At 40.2% G+C, this 21,844-nt stretch overlaps 1 protein-coding gene and 1 non-coding gene across 2 annotated transcripts in view; both read left to right on the forward strand.

The window, feature by feature from the left end:
- LOC118901568 (pleckstrin homology domain-containing family G member 7) overlaps positions 1–21,844 on the forward strand; it is a 76,304-nt gene that overhangs the window by 12,484 nt on the left and 41,976 nt on the right. Inside the window, exons 4-8 of the mRNA XM_036864799.1 lie at positions 2,546–2,644; positions 3,696–3,839; positions 6,926–7,021; positions 7,876–7,977; positions 11,795–11,908. Coding sequence (XP_036720694.1) covers positions 2,546–2,644; positions 3,696–3,839; positions 6,926–7,021; positions 7,876–7,977; positions 11,795–11,908 — 555 coding nt within the window. The remainder of the gene's footprint in view (positions 1–2,545; positions 2,645–3,695; positions 3,840–6,925; positions 7,022–7,875; positions 7,978–11,794; positions 11,909–21,844) is intronic.
- LOC118902897 lies at positions 7,302–7,403 on the forward strand. Its single transcript, XR_005021616.1, has one exon. It is a non-coding gene; the product is annotated as a U6 spliceosomal RNA (small nuclear RNA).

Here is a 21,844-nt window from a genome sequence, read left to right on the forward strand (position 1 = left end):
CCTTTCCTTACCTTTCTTTCTTCTCTCCTTCCTTTCTTCTCAACCATTAATAACAGTATTTGTAATAAAAGCAAACACATATATAATTTTTACCATGTTATCAGGCATTGTTTCTGTTTATGTGTTTCTGTTTATGTATGTCACAGCTTACATATGTGTTAACTCATTAATTCTGAAAACAACCCACCAAGGTAGGTAACATTATTATCCCCATTTTGCAAATGGGGAAACTGAGGTTCGGAGAGGTTGAATAGCTTGCCTGAGGTCACACAGCTCTTAAGCAGCAGAGTGGGCATTTGTCCCAGCAGTCCCAGGCAGTCTGGCTCTGAGTCTGTTTTAGCCCTAATATTGAATTGCTTCTCCAGCTGAGGGGCTCCATAACCAGACCTGGACACTCCTCCCTCCTTTATCTCATCAGAGCTCTCAAAGATCTTGTCTCTTCTCACCAATTCAAAGCCAATTCAAGGTCAACCACTACAGAATCCATATATTCTCATACAGTCAGCCCTCTGTATCTGTACATTCTGCATCCTTGAATTCAACCAACTACAAATGAAAAATATTTGAAAAAAAATTCCAGAAATTTCCAAAAAGCAAAACTTGAATTTGCCATCCACCAGCAACAATTTATACAGAATTTACATTGCATTATATATTACAAGTAATCTAGAGATGATTTAAACTATATGGGAGGATGTATGTGGATTATATGCAAATCCATTTTATAAATGGGACTTTAGCATCTGTGGATTTTGGTATCCGAAGAGGTCCTGGAACCAATCCTGCTAGGATACTGAGGGACGACTGTATATCCATTTTACTCCAGTTCCATGTCACCAGTGCCTACTACAAATTTCCATTCCACACGCCCCTTAGTTATTAAATTTGAGGCCCCAGAGTTAACCTTGGCTTCTTTTCTTTATCCTCCATATCCTCTCAGATACCCTTCACATCTTCTCATTGCCTCTCCTAGTCAATGCCACCATAGTGGAAGCAGCACAGGTTCCAACAAAGGGTCTGTAACTCTAATGAGTTAATGTTTCCTCCAAGAGGACTGTCCGCTCCCTTCGCACTATCATATCCACCAAGCACTTTGGCCAGGAGGTTGTTCAGACCCTTGGAAAGCCACAGTGAGTGTCCTTCAAGACAGAGGGCTGGCGCCCCCTTTCCCACAGCTCCAGTTCCTCTTCCATTGCCTCAGCTTCTTTATTTTCCAACTGGCTGCTGATTTTTAATTTCCACAACATGCAGTCACTGTGGTTTCAGACATCAACAAAAGGAATACGTCCCAGCTGCCGTAGGAGGTCCCCAATCAGTTCCAAGATTCCTCTGCTACTGTGAAGCCTATAAGTCTCTAGTAAGTTTCTTCTTTCAGTGCCGTAGCCCTAGCAGAGAAGTCAGCCACAGCCCTTTAGCACTTTCTGAACCGATTGCAGGGTCTCCTTTCAGACACACAGGGAGCTGCCTCCCCACAACAGATAAGCTGTGCCTTCTCTGGCTCCTTAACCTAAAGTCGGAAAACGCCCACCAAACTGCTTAGACCCACACCAGCGTCATGAGCCCTGAGGCAGTAGAACAAGTTGAAAAATGATTTGTGCTGAATATTCATTTGAAATGCAGCCAAGTTGACTTTAGAAAGCCTCACACTTCGTTATTTGATAGCTTCTTCCTGGTTTAGTTGGTAAAATGAGCTCTTTAAGCAGGTAATTCATGATGTTGCACTAGGATATTGAATGAGTCCAAAAAAATTGAAAGGTCATGATAAAGTTTCAAAAGCAAGTTACAAAAGGATGTATAAATATGACACCATTAAAAATTAATTATAAATACAGTCAGAGAAAGGCTTTCAGTAGTTACCCCGGGGGGAGGAAGGGGCAGTGGAGATTACAGGTAACTTTGTGTAACTTTTTTTCTTTGTGGTTTTGTTTCTCAAATTTTCTATAATAACCATCTATTACCTTTGTAATCCAATTTTTTAACTAATATTATTTAAAATAAAAATTATAACAAAAATGAGTCAGTGGTTCCATCCTAAGGAAACCAGAGTTTCTAGCATATCCTGGTATTCTCCAGCTGTGAATTACCGTGTTAAGAAGTTGCTTTAACACTCTGGGCTTTATTTAGTCATCTACTAAATGAGGGGTTGAACTAAGACATCCAAGGCCCCTTCTGATGGTAAACATCTATGATCAAACATTTGGAAAAGTTAGAATATGAAGGACTCTAGGACCACAAGGTATGTGCTAGACTGAAATCCATCTATTTGCTATAGGAGTGTTCTGAGCTCTGTCTTTTTTTTTTTTTTTCTATTAGTAAAATGAGAGGTTTGCATCAGACATCCTCACCAGCCTCTCTCCTCCATGTCTGACATTCTGAGGTCCCGTGGGTCAGACTATGGCTCAGAAATGGTGTTTCACCTGTTAGTGACTCATAGACAAAATGTGCACTCTGTTCTCATGCATGTTGGACAATGAACCAGAGATGCCGAGGCTACCAAAGGTGTGTTATTAAAAGATTGAAAATCCTGTTTCTAACAATCTTTAAGCAGGGCAAAGACAAACACAAGCACATATCTGATCTGAAAGACTGCCTCTCCTCTTTGAAGATTACAGACTTCAGAGACTATGAGTTCCACAGCCTGAAGGTATCTCGTGCATTGTTTTCTGTGTGGCATAGCTTTTTTTGTTTGTTTTAGCCATTATTTTAAGTTGTCAGATTATTGGCTTGTTCATAATAACAGTAAAGTGCAGGAGAGAAGCCCAGGCTTGTTCATAATAACAACAAAGTGCAGGAGAGAAGCCCAGACCTGGGCAGACCGAGGTCTGCTCTCTCTAAAGCAGGGGTCACCAACCCTTCCAGTCCGAGGCCCGTTAGGAACAGGGCCGCACAGCGGGAGGTGAGCAGCGGGCGGGCGGGCGAGCGAGCGAAGCTTCATCTGCCGCTCCCCGTGGCTCGCATTACCGCCTGAACCATCCCCCAACTGGCTCGCATTCCCCCCTGCCTGCCCCATCCGTGGAAAAATTGTCTACCATAAAATCCGTCCCTGGTGCCAGAGAGGTTGGGGACCGCTGCTCTAAAGCACACTGAAAGCTCGGGAAAGTCATTGTACCTTAAGTAAGGTAATGGACGTGAGACCACTTTGTAGACCATGAAGCCCTGTACAAATGTTAATATTTGTTACAACCATTCCCCTCTCTGGGCCTTAGTTTCCTCATTTACAAAACAAGTTGGTTTTGATAAGACAATTTCTGAAGGTCTCTTAAAAACTTTAAGTCTCTTATTTCATGATTCTTCAGTAATTAATTTCAACAAGTTTTACCAGTGGAACCTGGATCAGACTTCCCAGTTCTGGGTTTGGGGTTCTTTTGGTGGGTTGTTTTTTTTTTTTTTTTTGCCAAAAAACTGAAAAGGACTTATGAAATTCTCAAACATAGTTCAAAACAATATCAATTTGAATTCGTTTTCATTTTAAACTAAAAACAGCATGTCCATCCCATCCATGGGAGGAATTGATATCCCAAAGCCATGCAGAGAGAACTGTGGTTTGGATAACTCTACCCAGGGGGACGCCTGGGGCTTGCAGTGAGAAATCGTGATTTGGGGGATTGCTTGTTCCTGCTGTACTGCAAGTCAAAGGAAGGGTGAACTGGTCAACCCACTGAAATGTTTTGTTCTCTCTTTTCTCCCACGTACAGGATAAGACCTGGAATGAAGTCGTGGAAACACATCAAAAACTTCCTACTAATCAATTAGACTTGAGAAAGCAGCAAGAGGCTGTATGGGAGCTCTTCACAAGTGAATGCACTTATTTCTTGGACCATTTATTAGTTCTTAAGATGGTAATGCTGGCTTTAATTTTTGTAGTAGATGGAAAACATTGGTTCTTTAGGGACTTGTTTCTTTCTTACATGCTGAAGGAAGGAAGGAAGTATGGGGGGGATCCCCTCTTTCAGAGGATCTTAAGGAAATTTTGTTTGTTTATTTTTGGTTATCAGCAACTTGGTTTCTCTTCATGCTTTTCTTAAACATAGCGTCTTAGGATTGGGTGAGACCTTCCAGCTCCCCATGTGATGTCTGAATCTCTTCTGCCTGATTCTCACCCTGTGCTTACATACTCCTCACGTCAGGGAGCTCACAGCCACCCTCAAGGCAGCCACCCCACTTTCATTCAGCTTCCTCTTTTGGCTCTTATACTCCCTTATGAACAGTGCCAGGCAAATGCTTTTTATCAGCTACGGAGCCACAGATTTCCAGGGCAACCATCCACGTGTAACGCGGGGGTGGGTGGGGAGGGGTGGATTATACAGTGTATTCACGATGTCTGTCATGTAAATGGTGCTCCTGAGGTTGTACAGTGCAGTAGCCCTGATCTGGGGAGGCTCTGAGCAGAGAATTCCTTATAGAAGAACCACAGGGCAAAGGATGGGAGGGGAGCAAATGCCTTCTAAGACCACAGGGGAGGATGGGCCACATTGCTCCCAAGGTTGCCTCTGCCCATAAGCATTTTTGAATCCTGGCTGCTCCCTTACACAGGAAAAGGCACTGTGTTGGGAGACACGAGTTCAAGTCCTGGATCTGCCTCTGACTTGCCATGTGAACTTAGGAAAGTCTAGTCCTCCATTCCATAAAACAGAAGTTGGCGCGTGCTTTCTGTAAATGTCCAGATAGTAAATATTTTAGGCTTTGCCAGACATGTGGTCTTTATTGCAACTACTCAGCTCCTCCATTGCAGTGCAAAAGAAGCCATAGATAATTTGTAAAGAAATGTGTGTGGCTGTGTCACAGTAACACCTTATTCACAAAAATGGGTAGCAGACCTGATTTATCCCACAGGCTGTCGTTTGACAATTCCTGTTCTAAGCTACAAAAGAGGGATGACAGTACCATCTCTGACTGTCTCATAGCATCTGATCATTGAGATGATCAGATTAGTTTCCTTTGAAATCTATCAAGTGCTATACAGATGTTCTTTTCTGTAAGTAATGTTTATTGTGACAGTCATACTGCTAAGTACTTTAGCAAAATTTAAGCCACAAAGACACTCAGAAAGTTAAAACTTAGAGACTATATCAGGATACAGAAAACTAGCTTAAGTAAGGATCTTATTGACCCATGTGACTAAAGTCCACAGTTGAGACAGAATTCAAGGTTGGTTTGATCAAGGGGCTCAAAACCAAGGGCAAAATTTCTTTTCGTCCCTCATCCCTGCCTTCCACAATATCAGCGTCATCCTGTGGCTGGCTTCTGTTGTAGTCACAGAATGGCTGCTGTCCTTGAGGCCATGGAGAGAGTGAGAAATAGAAGGGAGAGAGAGAGAGAGAGTCTCTTCTTAGCACTCATAGGCAAAGTCTTGATTGTCATTCTGATTGGACTGGCTTAAGTCACATGCCCACTTCTGAACCAACTACCCGGATAAGGAAGGAAAGTGCTCATTGGCTTAAGATGATCACATTCAAGGTATGAGGAAGAGTAGATGCTGAGGTGAAAACTGGGATGATATTAAGGAAGGGGGGACACTGAAGCTGAGTGGTACCCAATAGATGTTCACTGCAGAGGACTCACCCTGTGAGCTCTGCTACCTCCCTTGCCCTAATAGACAGCACAGAACTTTCCATCCCACTATAAGCTACATAAGCATTTTAAACTAGCATTTTTCTGCTTAAAAGAAAGCCAATTTGAGTTTATTTTCAAATGCCCCAGTGTATTTAAAGTATATAAGTACCTCTCTTTACACAATCAATATGAATTTCCCAAAGTTGCTTGTAAATTGGAATTTTGTAACTCAAATAATAAATTCACTGAAAGACTCAATGTTTTTCTTAAATGGCAAAAATTTCTATAAAGAAAAGAATCTTATAGCACAAAGATGATTTTTTTCTAAATTTTCCCAATTTATCTGAACTAATGATTTCTGTTTCTTACAATTACATGTTTTAAATGCTTGGATATTGACAGATTTCCAGACAACTGATGCTTCCTGGACTGGGGGAAACTCTAAGTCAGTGGTTCTCAAAGTGTGGTCCCTGGACCAGTAGCATCAGAATCACTTGGGAACTTGTTAGAAACCCATATTCTCAGACCCCATCAGAGGCCTACTGAATCCGAAAGGCTTGGGGTAGGTCCCGCTAGTCTCCAGTTTAACAAGGCCTCTAGATGATTCTGATGCAAGTGCAAGAACCATTTACTGCATTAATTAAGAAATATGGCAATGGGAATTGGAGAACACTGGTGGTCTAAAGTCCAGTCTTTTCACACCTACAGTTCTTGAAATATTCGGTCCCTTTGAATGCTTCATCATATTTATACAAAGTATTCATATTTCAATAAATTGATCTCTCTCTAGTTTATAGCATGAGAGGCAGGTATTCTGCGAGGATCGACTTGCTGTAGTTTTTCTCTTGTAGGAAAACATCAAGTAATGACATAAAGCCTCTCTCAATGTTTTCATTAATATTTAGTGTCTTTATCCAAATCTAAACATCTTACCAGTTATCAGGTATTAACTCATTAGTTCTCTATTTTTAATTTCCTGAAAGTAAAGGACATTTGGGTCTTTCGCAGAGAAAGGAATAAATAAGAACTCAGTATGAATGTTGTTTTGGTCTCAAGTAAGTGCTGTTGGCAAGAAGAGAACCTTGGCGATTTCTTTGGCACTGGGAGCAGAGAAAGCCCATCTGAACAGATTATGTTCAACAGGAGTGTTGTTAGGGCTCACAAAGCGGCAGCAGCTTCATACAGAAGAGCACATCTCCCGTATGTTCTGTGGGGGCTTAAATGTCATACGTGTTTAGCACAACTCTTAACGATTGAAAATACTGATCTCCAAGTTGTTTTGTAAAATTATAGTCAGGAGGTTTATGTTTAATGTTCTTGCAAAGAGCAAATATCAAAATTGAAAAACAAAGTAATGTGCATTTTTTTTAAGATCTTCATGAATACATTAAAATACCTACAGACTCATGAATATCTCCTGGATGTGGATTTATGGAGACTTTTTGCAAACCTGGAGGAGTTAAGTCAGGTGAGCCAAAGTAGGAAGATTCCAGTACCCATGTGTTAAAATTCGCCAGAGGACGATGAAAATTCATGCTTAGTCTATTCTTCTGGCTTGTATTCCATATTGGAACATGGACTATGGTTTCTTCCATATTTCATCCCCATTTAATCTTATGGTCGGGAGTTCAGGTTAATAAGGAAACCTACACATCCATTGATGTCTTTCCAATAGATGGCAGTTATTAGTTAGCCTTCAGTAACATTTTTAAAATTCTTCTATGGCTATTTAAGAAAGTAAACATATTGCTCACTTCAGCAGGACATATACTAAAATTGGAGCGATACAAGGATTAGCATGGTTCCTATGCAAGGATGACACAAAAATTTGGGAAATGTTCCATATTTTCTCTAGAATACAAGCTCTGGAACACCTTCTAGAATATGCTCAGGAACCCACCTTGTTCACTGCTGTATCCAGAAGACCTTGAACAGTGCCGAGTACATGGGAGGACTCAATAAGTAATGTTGAATACATGAATTTCCTCAATAAATGATGTTAAATACAAAAAAAAATTCCTAAGATCTCTGTCCTCACCATAAGTGTCTATTCTCAAATGAATGTTCTTTCTCACATATATTATAAATAAATAATATCTTTCCTCTAAAAAAGGAAGTGAGATACCAACAAGAATTCATTTATAAGAAAAACTTATAAGAAAATATATATTGGAAAGTAGAGGAAAATAGATCTTTGAATTTTGCCAGGAGATAAATTTGAAATGGAAAACATCTGTAAGAATGACATTTGAAGTTCATCAGATTTTTATTTCTTACCCCTGGAAGTGTACCTACTCTTGTTTTCTTTCTCTCTGGCCCTAGACAAGCTTTGGTTTTGTGAACAGTCTTTTCCACATCTTCAAGGACTATGTCGACACTTCTGAGACTTTACCATCGTTGGATTTCATTTCCATGCTCACAAAGGTAAAATCCTTCTGGGAGATCTCAGCTTCTATGTGATAAATTCACCTGCCTCTCAGGATAGTCGTTTATATCTCCTTGATCATTGTTATTGTTCTTCCTGGGAAGGTTCCACCTGCACCCTCCCACAAGGGAACTATCCCTTTTCCCACCAATCAACATTTTCAGAAATAACTTGCAGATTCTGTTTCTCCATTGTCATCTCTCCTGTGTGGGTTTTATTAAGACAAAAATCTGCATGCATGGAAAAGCCATTTCCAAGTCTGGTTTTCAAATGACTTCAATTTAAAGCTGTATTCATGGCAGTAGTTTGTGCAGGCTAATTACATGGTTCAGTTGTTCTTCTAACAGAAGTGCCAGGCTCTCTGAAAGGAACAAAATAAACCTTCAGATCCATTAACACCCTTAATAAGACTTCTGTGTGTGAAAGGAGGAGAAAAGAGGAAAACTTGTACCCGTGGTCTGATAAATGCTATTTTTTTTCTTAAGTAGGTATTTGAACCTCTTCCCCTACTTTGAGCTTTTTAATTCAGTCCCTATCTATCCTCATTTAGCAAGATTTAAATTGTTACAATATACTTAAAAAAACATAGATTGAGGTTTATTGAGCACTTACTAAGTACTTATGTGTGGGACTGATAACCTGTGCACAGTAATGTGCAGAATTATGTGCATATCCCCTGCTTTGGGGGAGTTTTCAGTCTCGCGGGGAAGAAATTAATCCAACGATGACACTAATGATTATATAATCAAATTGAGATCAATGCTGGGGAAAAAAGGAACATAGATATTATGAAGGAAAACTTCTAGGTTGGGGCAGATGGTGAAGTAGTTACAGACAGGAAACTCTTCCTGGGGCGATGATGCTTGAGGTGAGATATGAAGAAGAAGGACAGTTTAACAAGGCAAAACAAGCAAAAATTAGGTATAAAGTGGGGAGATCTTTAAGTGACCTTTGAAAGCAGATTAGAATAAGAAAAGCTTTGAAAAACAAGAGAAAGAATGTAAAGTGTTGGGAATTACCTAAAATCTCAGACTCTCTCAATTCCTTTAGAGTCAGAAATTATCTTTTTTTTAGGACCATCACATGCTACACATTTTTTGTTTTTGTTAGACAAAGGGGCAGAGCCCTTAGTAAGTTACATAATGGACATGAATATTTGGATGTGCATTGGTTCAAGGTCTGAAGTCCCCTTGGTTTTCTTGATAATTTCTTTACTCCATCAAAGGCTAGGGCAACTGGCGGGCTTGGCTCCACTTGGCTCTATCCATCTCCTTGGATCAGTGGACTAGCCTGGTCATCCTCTTCTCACGGTAATGGGTGGGAGCACAGAAGAGCATAAACACCCATTATATTGGGTGTTTCATTTTGTGGCTCTTGCTTGGGACATAGAAGCTGGTGGCAAACATATCCGGGAATATTCATCTAAAGGCTGACATCTTGCTTGGGACATTAGCACCAAGACCTGGCATCCTAGAATTTATTTTTAATGTAGTTTTTAGTAAATAGTCTGGAGAAATATCAACTTCTCATCAAAACACATAAGTTGTCTTAGTCTGCTCAGGCTGCTGTAATGAAGTGCCACAGACTGGGTAGCTTATAAGCAACAGATACCAATTTCTCACAGTTCTGGAGGGTGGAAGTCTGAGATCAGGGTGGTGCCCAGGTCATGTGAGGGCCCTCTTCCAGTCAAAGACCTCTTACTGTATCCTTTGCATAGCGGAAGGGGCTAGATAGCTCTCTGGAGCCTATTTTACAAGGGCATTAATCTCACTTATGGGGGCTCCACCTTTATGACCTAATCATCTCCTAAAGGGCCCACCTCCTAATACTGTCACATTGAGGGTTAGGATTCAACATGTGAATTTGAGGGGAACACACATATTCAGACTATAGCATAAGTGTACTTACAGCCTACTAAAGCATAGACTCTTTGCTGAAAGTCAATAATAATACCCACATATGAATGCTTCCTGTTACGTTACAGATGTGTAAAGATGGGCTATAAAAGTTTCTCCTAAATTTAAAAAGGCCTACATGAGTCAGGTTAATTTCAGTTATACCACAGGAACAAACTCCAAATCTCAGTGGCTTGGTATCATATCTCACTTATGCTCTGCTCCTACTTTGTCCTCGCTCTGGGACCCCTGCTGAGGGAGCACCCACCACCTGGAATGTTACCAGTCTCAAGGGCAAAGACATAAGAGACTGAGGCAGAGCTCTCACTGACTCTTCAAGTTTCTGGCATGTCTGTTCACATTTCATCGGCCTAAGAAAGTCACATGGCCAAGCCATGGACTCAATGGAGTGGGCATATATATTCCTCCCCAGGAAAGGGAACTAGATGAGCAGTGATAACAGTCTACCACGGTGTCTTGCAAGAAGCTCACCAGTGGAAGATTGGGACGTTTGTTATCCACACAAAAGCCATCTGAGAAGTCACTGAGAAGGAAGCTGAGGCTTGGAGAAGTTAAATCACTTGGCCAAGTTCACATAGCCAGTGGGTTGTAGAGCTGCATTTCTAAGCCTGACTGTTTATGGTCTTCACAGCAGCCTCCTCGTAATGGCCTTTCTCAAGCATCTCAAGGTGACCTGTGAGAAGACCTTCTCTTTATTTCCAAGCCCCCAGCTATCACCAACCCCCCAGGAAAAAATTAATTCACATTATCAGCTTTCAAATTACTTCTTCTTGAAGGCAAAACTTGACATTTCCCCCCATAGCGTTTTGTCCTCTGAGGTCCTATAGCAAAATATTTTTCTAGGTTTTTGTTATCTCTGCCTTTACTACTGTCACTTCCTTTACTGGCCTGTTAGGCTTGGTCTGCTGTCTCTACTCACTGCAGTTATAATGTTACCAGCAAGTGTGTCTTCCTTCTCCCATTCACCACATTATGACACTATTGGAAATTCCCTAATGGGACCCATTACTCATTATACTAATTAATAAACCTATCAAGGAGCACATAGGCTTAGCAATGTGGTAGGCACTATGGATTCCTAAAGAGAGTGTCTGCCAGTAAGGAGCCAGAAGCACTGGTGAAGAGAAAAGAATAACTGTCATTCCCGAGACAGACACTTAACTGAGATGGTGGCACATTGTGCAGTGTGCCCAGTTTGACCATTATACATATGAATGTATACGTACGAATTGGCCACTTGCCTCATTTTAAAATAAATTTGACATGGCTTACGAATGTGTAGTCATTATAGCAAGTTTAAGACATTACATAAGCATAATGAAGAAAGAACACAAGTGTTAGCTTGGGTAAGACTAGCACATAAAACGCACGCTACGAAACTACATTCAGTAGAGGTGCCCCAAATCTGACTCTCTATTTTTAGAAGCTGGAAGGAGAATTCAGTATGCGGATATTTTTGGGGAAGATTTAGTGAAAAGTCAGATGTTGTTACTTTAATCACTTACTACAAACACAAGCTTGACATCAACAACATGAGCAGTGAAATCAAAGGCGGCGTTTGTCATCAGGTTCCATGCGGTGTGTGTAGGCCTCAACAAAGCATAAGTGCAAGTAAAGGGTGAATTAAATCAAGATGTCCTAAACAGAATTTTCTTTATGGGAAAAAAAAAAAAAGACAACTTATTGAGGAGTTAACTGTTTACTATGGGGATATCGGGGTTTTTTTTAAACAATGTTTATTTTGAACTGTTACTACCCATGCAGTCATAGCTCCTACTTGATAATGGTGCCTCCTCCACTTTCCCTGTTCTAGTTGCTGATAAAAGTGAAGAGAAAGAGAAAGTCTGTCTGTGCTCTCTTTGCTTCCATTCATTCTCCTTCTGCCCTTCTCCTCTTGCAGTATTTCCAAGGAAGCTTGTGTCAGAGCCACCAGACCTACTGCCTGAATTACTCAGCTGCTGTCTTTTATCTTGAGAGTCTGAGGCAGAGAGAGGACTTCGGAATTTATTTAAAAGTAAAGTACCAGTTTCTTTTCTTTTATATTTTCCCTGAGACTCTTTGGATATAACAGGTACTAGGGATTATTAGGCCCAAATTAAATGGGAAAGGAGGAAAATAAATGATCAACCATACATTTTAACTACAAACCTGCTTTCCTTATAAAGACATCATTCTCTGCACACTTAGGATTTTAAATGGTGCACTTCTGGAAACACTGATCATCTAATGTCCCTCCTGAGATTTCGGCTGGAGCTTTACAGTGCTTTATTTGTTCATTTGTTTGTTTTTGGAAGGAATTGGTGAGAAAACTAGAGTAGGAACTGAGGCTTTGTTTGTGACTAGAGGTTTGGCTCTTGCAGGATTTGGCCCCAGCAAGGTCCTGTTGCACAAAAGCTGGGCGCACCATTTACCTTGTATTCTGTGTGAATGGTGCTTCCTGGAGGACGTCAAAGCACACAGTGTAAACACTGCCCCTGAAGTTGTTCAGCATGGTGGCTATGGGTCCCAAAGTGTTATTAGAACAAGGAATCTCTTCTAGGGACCTTCAGTGTTTGCTGATAAGCAAAACCGAAAAGAATTTTCCTTGACTTCCCTACTTCCTTTAACCCCTTTTTGACATGTCTTTAGTCTGAACCGTACCTTTCAGCCTTTCAGTATTATGCCAGAGCCCTTTTCATGACCCAAGAAAATGGTCCAAGCCTTTCCAGAAAACCAGCTCTTCCCTGCAGCTGCAGGAAGCACCTGCCAGAGCATCACCTCAGAGCTGTGGGAGGAAAGGCCACCACACACAGTTTCCAACAACTTCGCTGTGAATCGGTGCATCTTTGCCATGGCCAGGATGTGCCAGGAAACCTGGGCGAGGGATGAATGACCTTGGAAAGAGACTTGGCTCTATTTTTGTAGCTTCAGCCTTTCAGTGTTTTCTTTGCTACTCAAACCCAAACCTGAAAGCTCATTAGATTTCCAGGGTATGAATAATGTTGTTGCAGAAGTTTTCCCTGGAAGCTTATGGATGAGACCCTTGCCAAGCCCCCAAACTAGGGAGAATCCAGGTTCATTCCTCTCCCTTCCATGCTAAGGCAGAGAATAATTTAACAAGGCTCAGACATTGTTTTCAAGTAACTGTGGAAAATCCCATAACAACTGTGACACAGAAGTTTATGTTTATATATAAAATATATACAGCATCCAAAGATATTTAGGGAAAAGAATGGAGGATGCACTGTTGTAATGATGACATATGATACTTTTATAATGCATAATGCTTTGCCAAGCACTTTCTCAAACAACTTTTTTTTTTTTTAATTTATTTTATTTATTTATTTTTGGCTGTGTTAGGTTTTCGTTGCTGCATGCGGGCTTTCTCTAGTTGCAGCGAGCAGGGGCTACTCTTCATTGCAGTGCACGTGCTTCTCATTGTGGTGGCTTCTCTTATTGCAGAGCATGGCTCTAGGCTCACGGGCTTCAGTAGTTGTGGCACGAGGGCTCAGTAGTTGTGGCTCGCAGGCTCTAGAGAGCAGTCCCAGTAGTTGTGGCACACGGGCTTAGTTGCTCTGTGGCATGTGGGATCTTCCTGGACCAGGGCTCAAACCCACGTCCCCTGCATTGGCAGGCAGATTCTTAACCACCACTCCCCAGGGAAGTCCCAATACCATACTGTTTGTTTTTTTTTTTTTAATTATTTATTTATTTATTTATGGCTGTGTTGGGTCTTCGTTTCTGTGCAAGGGCTTTCTCCAGTTGCGGCAAGTGGGGGCCACTCCTCATCGCGGTGCGCGGGCCTCTCATTATCGCGGCCTCTCTCGTTGCGGAGCACAGGCTCCAGACGCGCAGGCTCAGTAATTGTGGCTCACGGGCCTAGTTGCTCCGCGGCATGTGGGATCTTCCCAGACCAGGGCTCGAACCCGTGTCCCCTGTATTGGCAGGCAGATTCTCAACCACTGCACCACCAGGGAAACCCTATACTGTTTTAATGACTGTAGCTTTGTAGTATAGTCTGAAGTCAGGGAGTCTGTTTCCTCCAGCTCCATTTTTCTTTCTCAAGATTGCTTTGGCTATTTGGGGTCTTTTGTGTTTCCATACAAATAAAAAGTTTTTTTTTTTCTAGTTCTGTGAAAAATACCATTGGTAATGTGATAGGGATTGCATTGACTCTGTAGATTGCCTTGGGTAGTACAGTCATTTTGACAGTATTGATTCTTCCAGTCCAAGAACACAGTATATCTTTCCATCTGTTTGTCATTTTTGATTTCTTTCATCAGCATCTTATAGTTTTCGGAGTACAGGTCTTTTGCCTCCTTAGGTAGGTTTAATCCTAGGTGTTTTATTCTTTTTGGTGCAGTGGTAAATGGGATTGTTTCTTTAATTTCTCTTTCTGATCTTTTGCTGTTAGTTTATAGAAATGGAACAGATTTCTGTGTATTAATTTTGTGTCCTGCAACTTAACCAAATTCATTGATGAGCTCTAGTATTTTTCTGGTAGCGTCTTTAGGATTTTCTGTGTATAGTATCCTGTCATCTGCAAACAGTGACAGTTTTACTTCTTTTCCAATTTGTATTCCTTTTATTTCTTTTTCTTCTCTGATTGACGTGGCTAGGACTTCCAAAACTATGTTGAATAATAGTGGTGAGAGTGGACATCCTTGTCTTGTTCCTGACCTTAGAGGAAATGCTTTCAGTTTTGCACCATTGAGAATGATGTTTGCTGTGGATTTGTTGTATATGGCCTTTATTATGTTGAGGTAGGTTCCCTCTATTCCCACTTTCTGGAGAGTTTTTATCATAAATGGACGTCGAATTTTATCAAAAGATTTTTCTGCAACTATTGAGATGATCATACAGTTTTTATTCAACAATTTGTTAATGTGGTGTATCACACCGATTGATTTGCAGATGTTAAAAAATCCTTGCAGCCCTGGGATAAATCCCACTTGACCATGACATATGATTCTTTTAATGTATTGTTAGACTCGGTTTCCTAGTATTTTGTTGAGAATTTTCGTGTCTATGTTCATTAGTGATATTGGCCTGTAATTTTCTTTTTTTGTGATATCTTTGTCTGGTTTTGGTATCAGGGTGATGGTGGCTTCATAGAATGAGTTTGGGAGTGTTCCTTCCTCTGCAATTTTTTGGAATAGTTTCAGAAGGATAGGTGTTAACTCTTCTCTAAATGTTTGGTGAGCCCTCCCATTTTAAATTTTCTAGTTTCTAATTGTGCCCTTTTTTCCACTTAGAGAAGTTCCTTTAGCATTTGTTGTAAAACTGGTTTGGTGACGGTGAATTCTTTCTGCTTTTGCTTCTCTCTTAAGCTTTTGATTTCTCTGTCAGATGAGAGCCTTGCTGCGTAGAATATTCTTGGTTGTAGGTTTTTCCCTTTCATCACTTTGAATATATCATGCCACTCCCTTCTGGCCTTCAGAATTTCTGCTGAAAAATCAGCTGATAGTCTTATGGGGATTCCCTTATATTTATTTAATATTTTCTCTTTGTCTTTAATTTTTGTCAATTTGATTACTGTGTTTCTTGGCGTGTTCCTCCTTGGGTTTATCCTGTAAGGGACTCTGCACTTACTGGACTTGGGTGACTGTTTCCTTTCCAGTGTTAGGGAGGTTTTCAGCTATTATCTCTTCAAATATTTTCTCAGGTCCTTTCTCTCTCTCTCCTCCTCTGGGACCCCTATAATGCAAACATTGGTGTGTTTGACGTTGTCCCAGAGGTCTCTTAAATTGTCCTCATTTCTTTTCATTCTTTTTTATTCCGTTCTGCGGCAGTGATTCCCACCACTCTGTCTTCCAGCTCATTGATTCATTCTTCTGCATCACTTATTCTGCTATTGATTCTTTCTAGTGTATTTTTTCATTTCAGTTATTGTATTCTTCAACTCTGGTTATTTTTTATATTTTCTAACTCTTTGGTAAAAACTTGTAACTTCTCACTTTATACATCCGTTCTTTTCCCGAGTTCTTGTATCATCTTTACGGTCATTACACTGAACTCTTTTCTTGGGTAGATTGGCTATCTCCACTTTGCTTAGTTGTTCTTCTGGAGTTTTATCTTCTTCCTTCGTCAGGAACATATTCCTATGCCAACTCATTGTGTTTAAATTTCTGTTTGTATTTCTATTCTGTAGCTTAGTTACATTTCTCAGCCTTGGATAAGCGATCCTCTGAAGGCAATGTCCTATATGTCCCAACAGTACACTCCCCTCTCATCAGTCAAGGGCCAGGGACCAGCTGGTCCCAGGGTAGGTTCTGACCTATGTTTGTGGACTCAGTTCTGCAGGCTGCAGGATCGTAGTTTCCTTGCTTCTGGTGTCTGACCCCTGACACTGCTCTAGCCGTTATGCAGGCTTCCTGGTGGGAGGGGCTGGTACCTGCTCACTGGTGGCTGGAGCTGGGTCTTTGCCCTCTGGTGGGCAGGGCTGTGTCAAGGGGTGTGGCTATAGGTGACTGTGGGCTCAGGATGACTTTAGGCAGCCTGTCTACTGATGGCTGGGGCTGTGTTCCCACCTTGTTGGTTGTTTGGCCTGAGGCGTCCCAGCACTGGAGCTTACAGCCTGTTGGATGGGGCCAGGTCTCAGTGCCAAGGACCCAAGGAACTCCAGCCAGAGTTCACATAGGTCCCTGCTATGTCCACTACCAGCTTTTATGACTCCAGAGAGATCCATGGCCACCCCTGCCTTCCTAGGAGACCCTTCAAGACCAGCAGGTAGGTCTGGCCTAGGCTCCTGTGGAGTCACTGCTTTGCCCTGGGACCTGGTGCACATGGGACCTTGTCTGCACCCTCCAAGAGTGGAATCTCTCTTTCCCCCAGTCCTGTGGAGCTTCTGCAATCAAGCCCTACTAGCCTGCAAAGTCGTATGTTCTGCTGATGCAGGGCTCAGAGCTCTCACTGCTGTGGGAGAACTTCTCTGATATAATTATTCTCCAGTTTGTGGGTTGCCCACCCGGGCAGTATGGGATTTGATTATACCATGAGTGCACCCCACCTCCTGTCTCATGTTTTCTTTTTTATGTCTTTGGATGTAGAATCTTTTTTGGTAGGTTCCAATCCTTTTTATCAATGGTTGTTCAGCAGTTAGTTGTGATTTTAGTGTGCTCGTAAGAGCAGGTGAGCTCAGTGTCCTCCTACTCTGCCATCTTGTCTCCCTCTACACCTTGGTCAGGTTTATTCCTAAGTATTTTATTTTTTTGATGTGATTTTAAAAAGTATTTTTTTAACTTTCGCTTTCTGATATTTCATTGTTAGTGTAAAGAAATGCAACAGATTTCTGTATGTTAGTCTTGTATCCTGCTACCTTGCTGAATTTGTTTATTAGTTCTAGTAGTTTTTGTGTGGAGTCTTTAGTTGTAGTAGTTTTTGTGTGGAGTCTTTAGTTGTAGTAGTTTTTGTGTGGAGTCTTTAGGGTTTTCTATATATAGTATTATATCATCTGCCTATAATGACAGTTTTACCTCTTCCCTTCCAATTCAGATAACTTTTATTTCTTTTTCTTGTCTGGTTGCTGTGACTAGGACTTCCAATACTATGTTAAATATAAGTGGTAAGAGTGGACATCCTTTTCTTGTTCTAGATTTTAGCGGGAAGATTTTCAGCTTTTCACTGTTGAGTATTATGTTGGCTGTGGGTTTGTCATAAATAGCTTTTATTATGTTGAGTTATGTACTTACTTTGGTAAGAGTTTTTATCATGAATACATGTTGATTTTATCAGATGCTTTTTCTGCATCTATTGAGATGATCATGTGGTTTTTGTCTTTTCTTTTGTTGATGTGGTATATCACATTGATTGATTTGCATATGTTGAACCATCCTTATAACACTGAGATGAATCCAGCTTGATCATGGTGTATGATCTTTTTTATGTGTTGTTGGATTTGGTTTGCTAATATTTTGTTGAGAATTTTTGTATCTGTATGCATCAATATATTGGCCTATAATTTTCTTTTTTGATAGTGTCTTTTTCTGGTTTTGGTATCAGGGTGATGGTGGCTTCATACAATGAATTTGGGAGTGTTCCCTCCTCTTCAGTCTTTTAGAAGAGTTTGAAAAGGATTGGTATAATTTCTTCTTTGTAGGTTTGGTAGAATTCCCCAGTTGAACCCATTTGATCCTAGACTTTTGTTTGCAGGGAGTTTAATTACAGATTCTATTGCACTTCTAGTGATCAGTCTGTTCAAATTATTTATTTCTTCTTGATTCTGTTTTGGTGGGCTGTATGTTTCTAAAAACTTGTCCATTTCTTCTAGGTTGTCCAATTTGTTGGCATATATTTGTTCATAGTATTCTCTTACTTTTTTACTTATTCTCTCTCTCTCTCTTTTTTTTTTTTTTTTGGTATTTCTGCGGTATCAGTTTTTCCTCTTTCATTTCTTTTTTTTTTTTTTAAACATCTTTATTGAAGTATAATTGCCTTACAATGATGTGTTAGCTTCTGCTTTATAACAAAGTGAATCAGTTATACATATACAATATGTTCCCATATCTCTTCCCTCTTGCATCTCCCTCCCTCCCACCCTCCCCATCCCACCCCTCTAGGTGGTCACAAAGCACCGAGCTGATCTCCCTGTGCTATGTGGCTGCTTCCCACTAGCTATCTATTTTACATTTGATAGTGTATATATGTCCATGACACTCTCTTACCCTGTCACATCTCACCCCACCCCCTCCCCATATCCTCAAGTCCATTCTCTAGTACGTCTGTGTCTTTATTCCCGTCTTGCCACTAGGTTCTTCATGGCCTTTTTTTTTTTTTTCCCTTACATTCCGTATATATGTGTTAGCATACTGTATTTGTTTTTCTCTTTCTGACTTACTTCACTCTGTATGACAGACTCTAACTCCATCCACCTCATTACAAATACCTCCATTTCATTTCTTTTTATGGCTGAGTAATATTCCATTGTATATATGTGCCACATCTTCTTTATCCATTCATCTGTTGATGGACATTTAGGTTGCTTCCATGTCCTGGCTATTGTAAATAGAGCTGCAATGAGCATTTTGGCACATGACTCTTTTTGAACTATGGTTTTCTCAGGGTATATGCCCAGTAGTGGGATTGCTGGGTCGTATGGTAGTTCTATTTGTAGTTTTTTTAAGGAACCTCCATACTGTTCTCCATAGTGGCTGTATCAATTTACATTCCCACCAACAGTGCAAGAGTGTTCCCTTTCCTCCACACCCTCTCCAGCATTTATTGTTTCTAGATTTTTTGATGATGGCCATTCTGATCAGTGTGAGATGATATCTCATTGTAGTTTTGATTTGCATTTCTCTAATGATTAATGATGTTGAGCATTCTTTCATGTGTCTGTTGGCAATCTGTATATCTTCTTTGGAGAAATGTCTATTTAGGTCTTCTGCCCATTTTTGGATTGGGTTGTTCGTTTTTTTGTTATTGAGCTGCATGAGCTGCTTGTGGATCTTGGAGATTAATCCTTTGTCAGTTGCTTCATTTGCAAATATTTTCTCCCATTCTGAGGGTTGTCTTTTGGTCTTGTTTATGGTTTCCTTTGCTGTGCAAAAGCTTTTAAGTTTCATTAGGTCCCATTTGTTTATTTGTGTTCTTATTTCCATTTCTCTGGGAGCTGGGTCAAAAAGAATCTTGCTGTGATGTATGTCATAGAGTGTTCTGCCTATGTTTTCCTCTAAGAGTTTGATAGTGTCTGGCCTTACACTTAGGTCTTTAATCCATTTTGAGTTTATTTTTGTGCATGGTGTCAGGGAGTGTTCTAATTTCATACTTTTACATGAACCTGTCCAGTTTTCCCAGCACCACTTATTGAAGAGGCTGTCTTTTCTCCACTGTATATGCTTGCCTCCTTTATCAAAGATAAGGTGACCATATGTGCGTGGGTTTATCTCTGGGCTTTCTATCCTTTTCCATTGATCTATATTTCTGTTTTTGTGCCAGTACCAAACTGTCTTGATTACTGTAGCTTTTGTAATATAGTCTGAAGTCAGGGAGCCTGATTCCCCCAGCTCCATTTTTCATCCTCAAGATTGCTTTGGCTATTCGGGGTCTTTTGTGTTTCCATACAAATTGTGAAATTTTTTGTTCTAGTTCTGTGAAAAATGCCAGTGGTAGTTTGATAGGGATTGCAATGAATCTGTAGATTGCTTTGGGTAGTAGAGTCATTTTCACAATGTTGATTCTTCCAATCCAGGAGCATGGTATATCTCTCCATCTATTTGTATCATCTTTAATTTCTTTCATCAGTGTCTTATAATTTTCTGCATACAGGTCTTTTGTCTCCTTAGGTAGGTTTATTCCTAGATATTTAATTCTTTTTGTTGCAATGGTAAACGGGAGTGTTTTCTTAATTTCACTTTCAGATTTTCCGTCATTAGTGTATAGAAATGCAAGAGATTTCTGTGCATTAATTTTGTATCCTGCTACTTTACCAAATTCATTGATTAGCTCTAGGAGTTTTCTGGTAGCATCTTTAGGATTCTCTATGTATAGTATCATGTCATCTGCAAATAGTGACAGCTTTACTTCTTCTTTTCCAGTTTGGATTCCTTTTATTTCTTTTTCTTCTCTGATTGCTGTGGCTAAAACTTTCAAAACTATGCTGAATAATAGTGGTGAGAGTGGGCAACCTTGTCTTGTTCCTGATCTTAGTGGAAATGGTTTCAGTTTTTCACCATTGAGGACAATGTTGACTGTGGGTTTGTCATATATGGTCTTTATTATGTCTCTATGCCTACTTTCTGCAGGGCTTTTATCATAAATGGGTGTTGAATTTTGTCGAAAGCTTTCTCTGCATCTATTGAGATGATCACATGGTTTTTCTCCTTCAATTTGTTAATATGATGTATCATGTTGATTGATTTGCGTATATTGAAGAATCCTTGCATTCCTGGAATAAACCCCACTTGATCATGGTGTATGATCCTTTTAATGTGCTGTTGGATTCTGTTTGCTAGTATTTTGTTGAGGATTTTTGCATCTGTGTTCATCAGTTATATTGGCCTGTAGTTTTCTTTCTTTGTGACATCTTTGTCTGGTTTTGGTATCAAGATGATGGTGGCCTCGTAGAATGAGTTGGGGAGTGTTCCTTCCTCTGCAATATTTTGGGACAGTTTGAGAAGGATAGGTGTTAGCTCTTCTCTAAATGTTTGACAGAATTCGCCTGTGAAGCCATCTGGTCCTGGCTTTTGTTTGTTGGAAGATTTTTAATCACAGTTTCAATTTCAGTGCTTGTGATTGGTCTGTTTATATTTTCTATTTCTTCCTGGTTCAGTCTTGGCAGGTTGTGCATTTCTAAGAATTTATCCATTTCTTCCAGGTTGTCCATTTTATTGGCATAGAGTTGCTTGTAGAAATCTCTCCTGATCGTTTGTATTTCTGCAGTGTCAGTTGTTACTTCTCCTTTTTCATTTCTAATTCTATTGATTTGAGTCTTCTCCCTTTTTCTCTTGATGAGTCTGGCTAATGGTTTATCAATTTTGTTTATCTTCTCAAAGAACCAGCTTTTAGTTTTATTGATCTTTGCTATAGTTTCCTTCATTTCTTTTTCATTTATTTCTGATCTGATCTTTATGATTTCTTTCCTTCTGCTAGCTTTGGGGTTTTTTTGTTCTTCTTTCTCTAATTGCTTTAGGTGCAAGGTTAGGTTGTTTTTTCGAGATGTTTCCTGTTTCTTGATGTAGGCTTGTATTGCTATAAACTTCCCTCTTAGAACTGCTTTTGCTGCATCCCATAGGTTTTGGGTCGTCGTGTCTCCATTGTCATTTTGACATTGGTGAAAGTGGGGTGTTAAAGTCCCCTACTATGATTGTGTTACTGTCGATTTCCCCTTTTATGGCTGTTAGTATTTGCCTTATGTATTGAGGTGCTTCTATGTTGGGTGCATAAATATTTACAATTGTTATACCTTCTTCTTGGATCGATCCCTTGATCATTATATAGTGTCCTTCTTTGTCTCTTGTAATAGTTTTTATTT

Source organism: Balaenoptera musculus, chromosome 10, assembly GCF_009873245.2.
Source record: "Balaenoptera musculus isolate JJ_BM4_2016_0621 chromosome 10, mBalMus1.pri.v3, whole genome shotgun sequence".
NCBI lineage: Eukaryota > Metazoa > Chordata > Mammalia > Artiodactyla > Balaenopteridae > Balaenoptera > Balaenoptera musculus.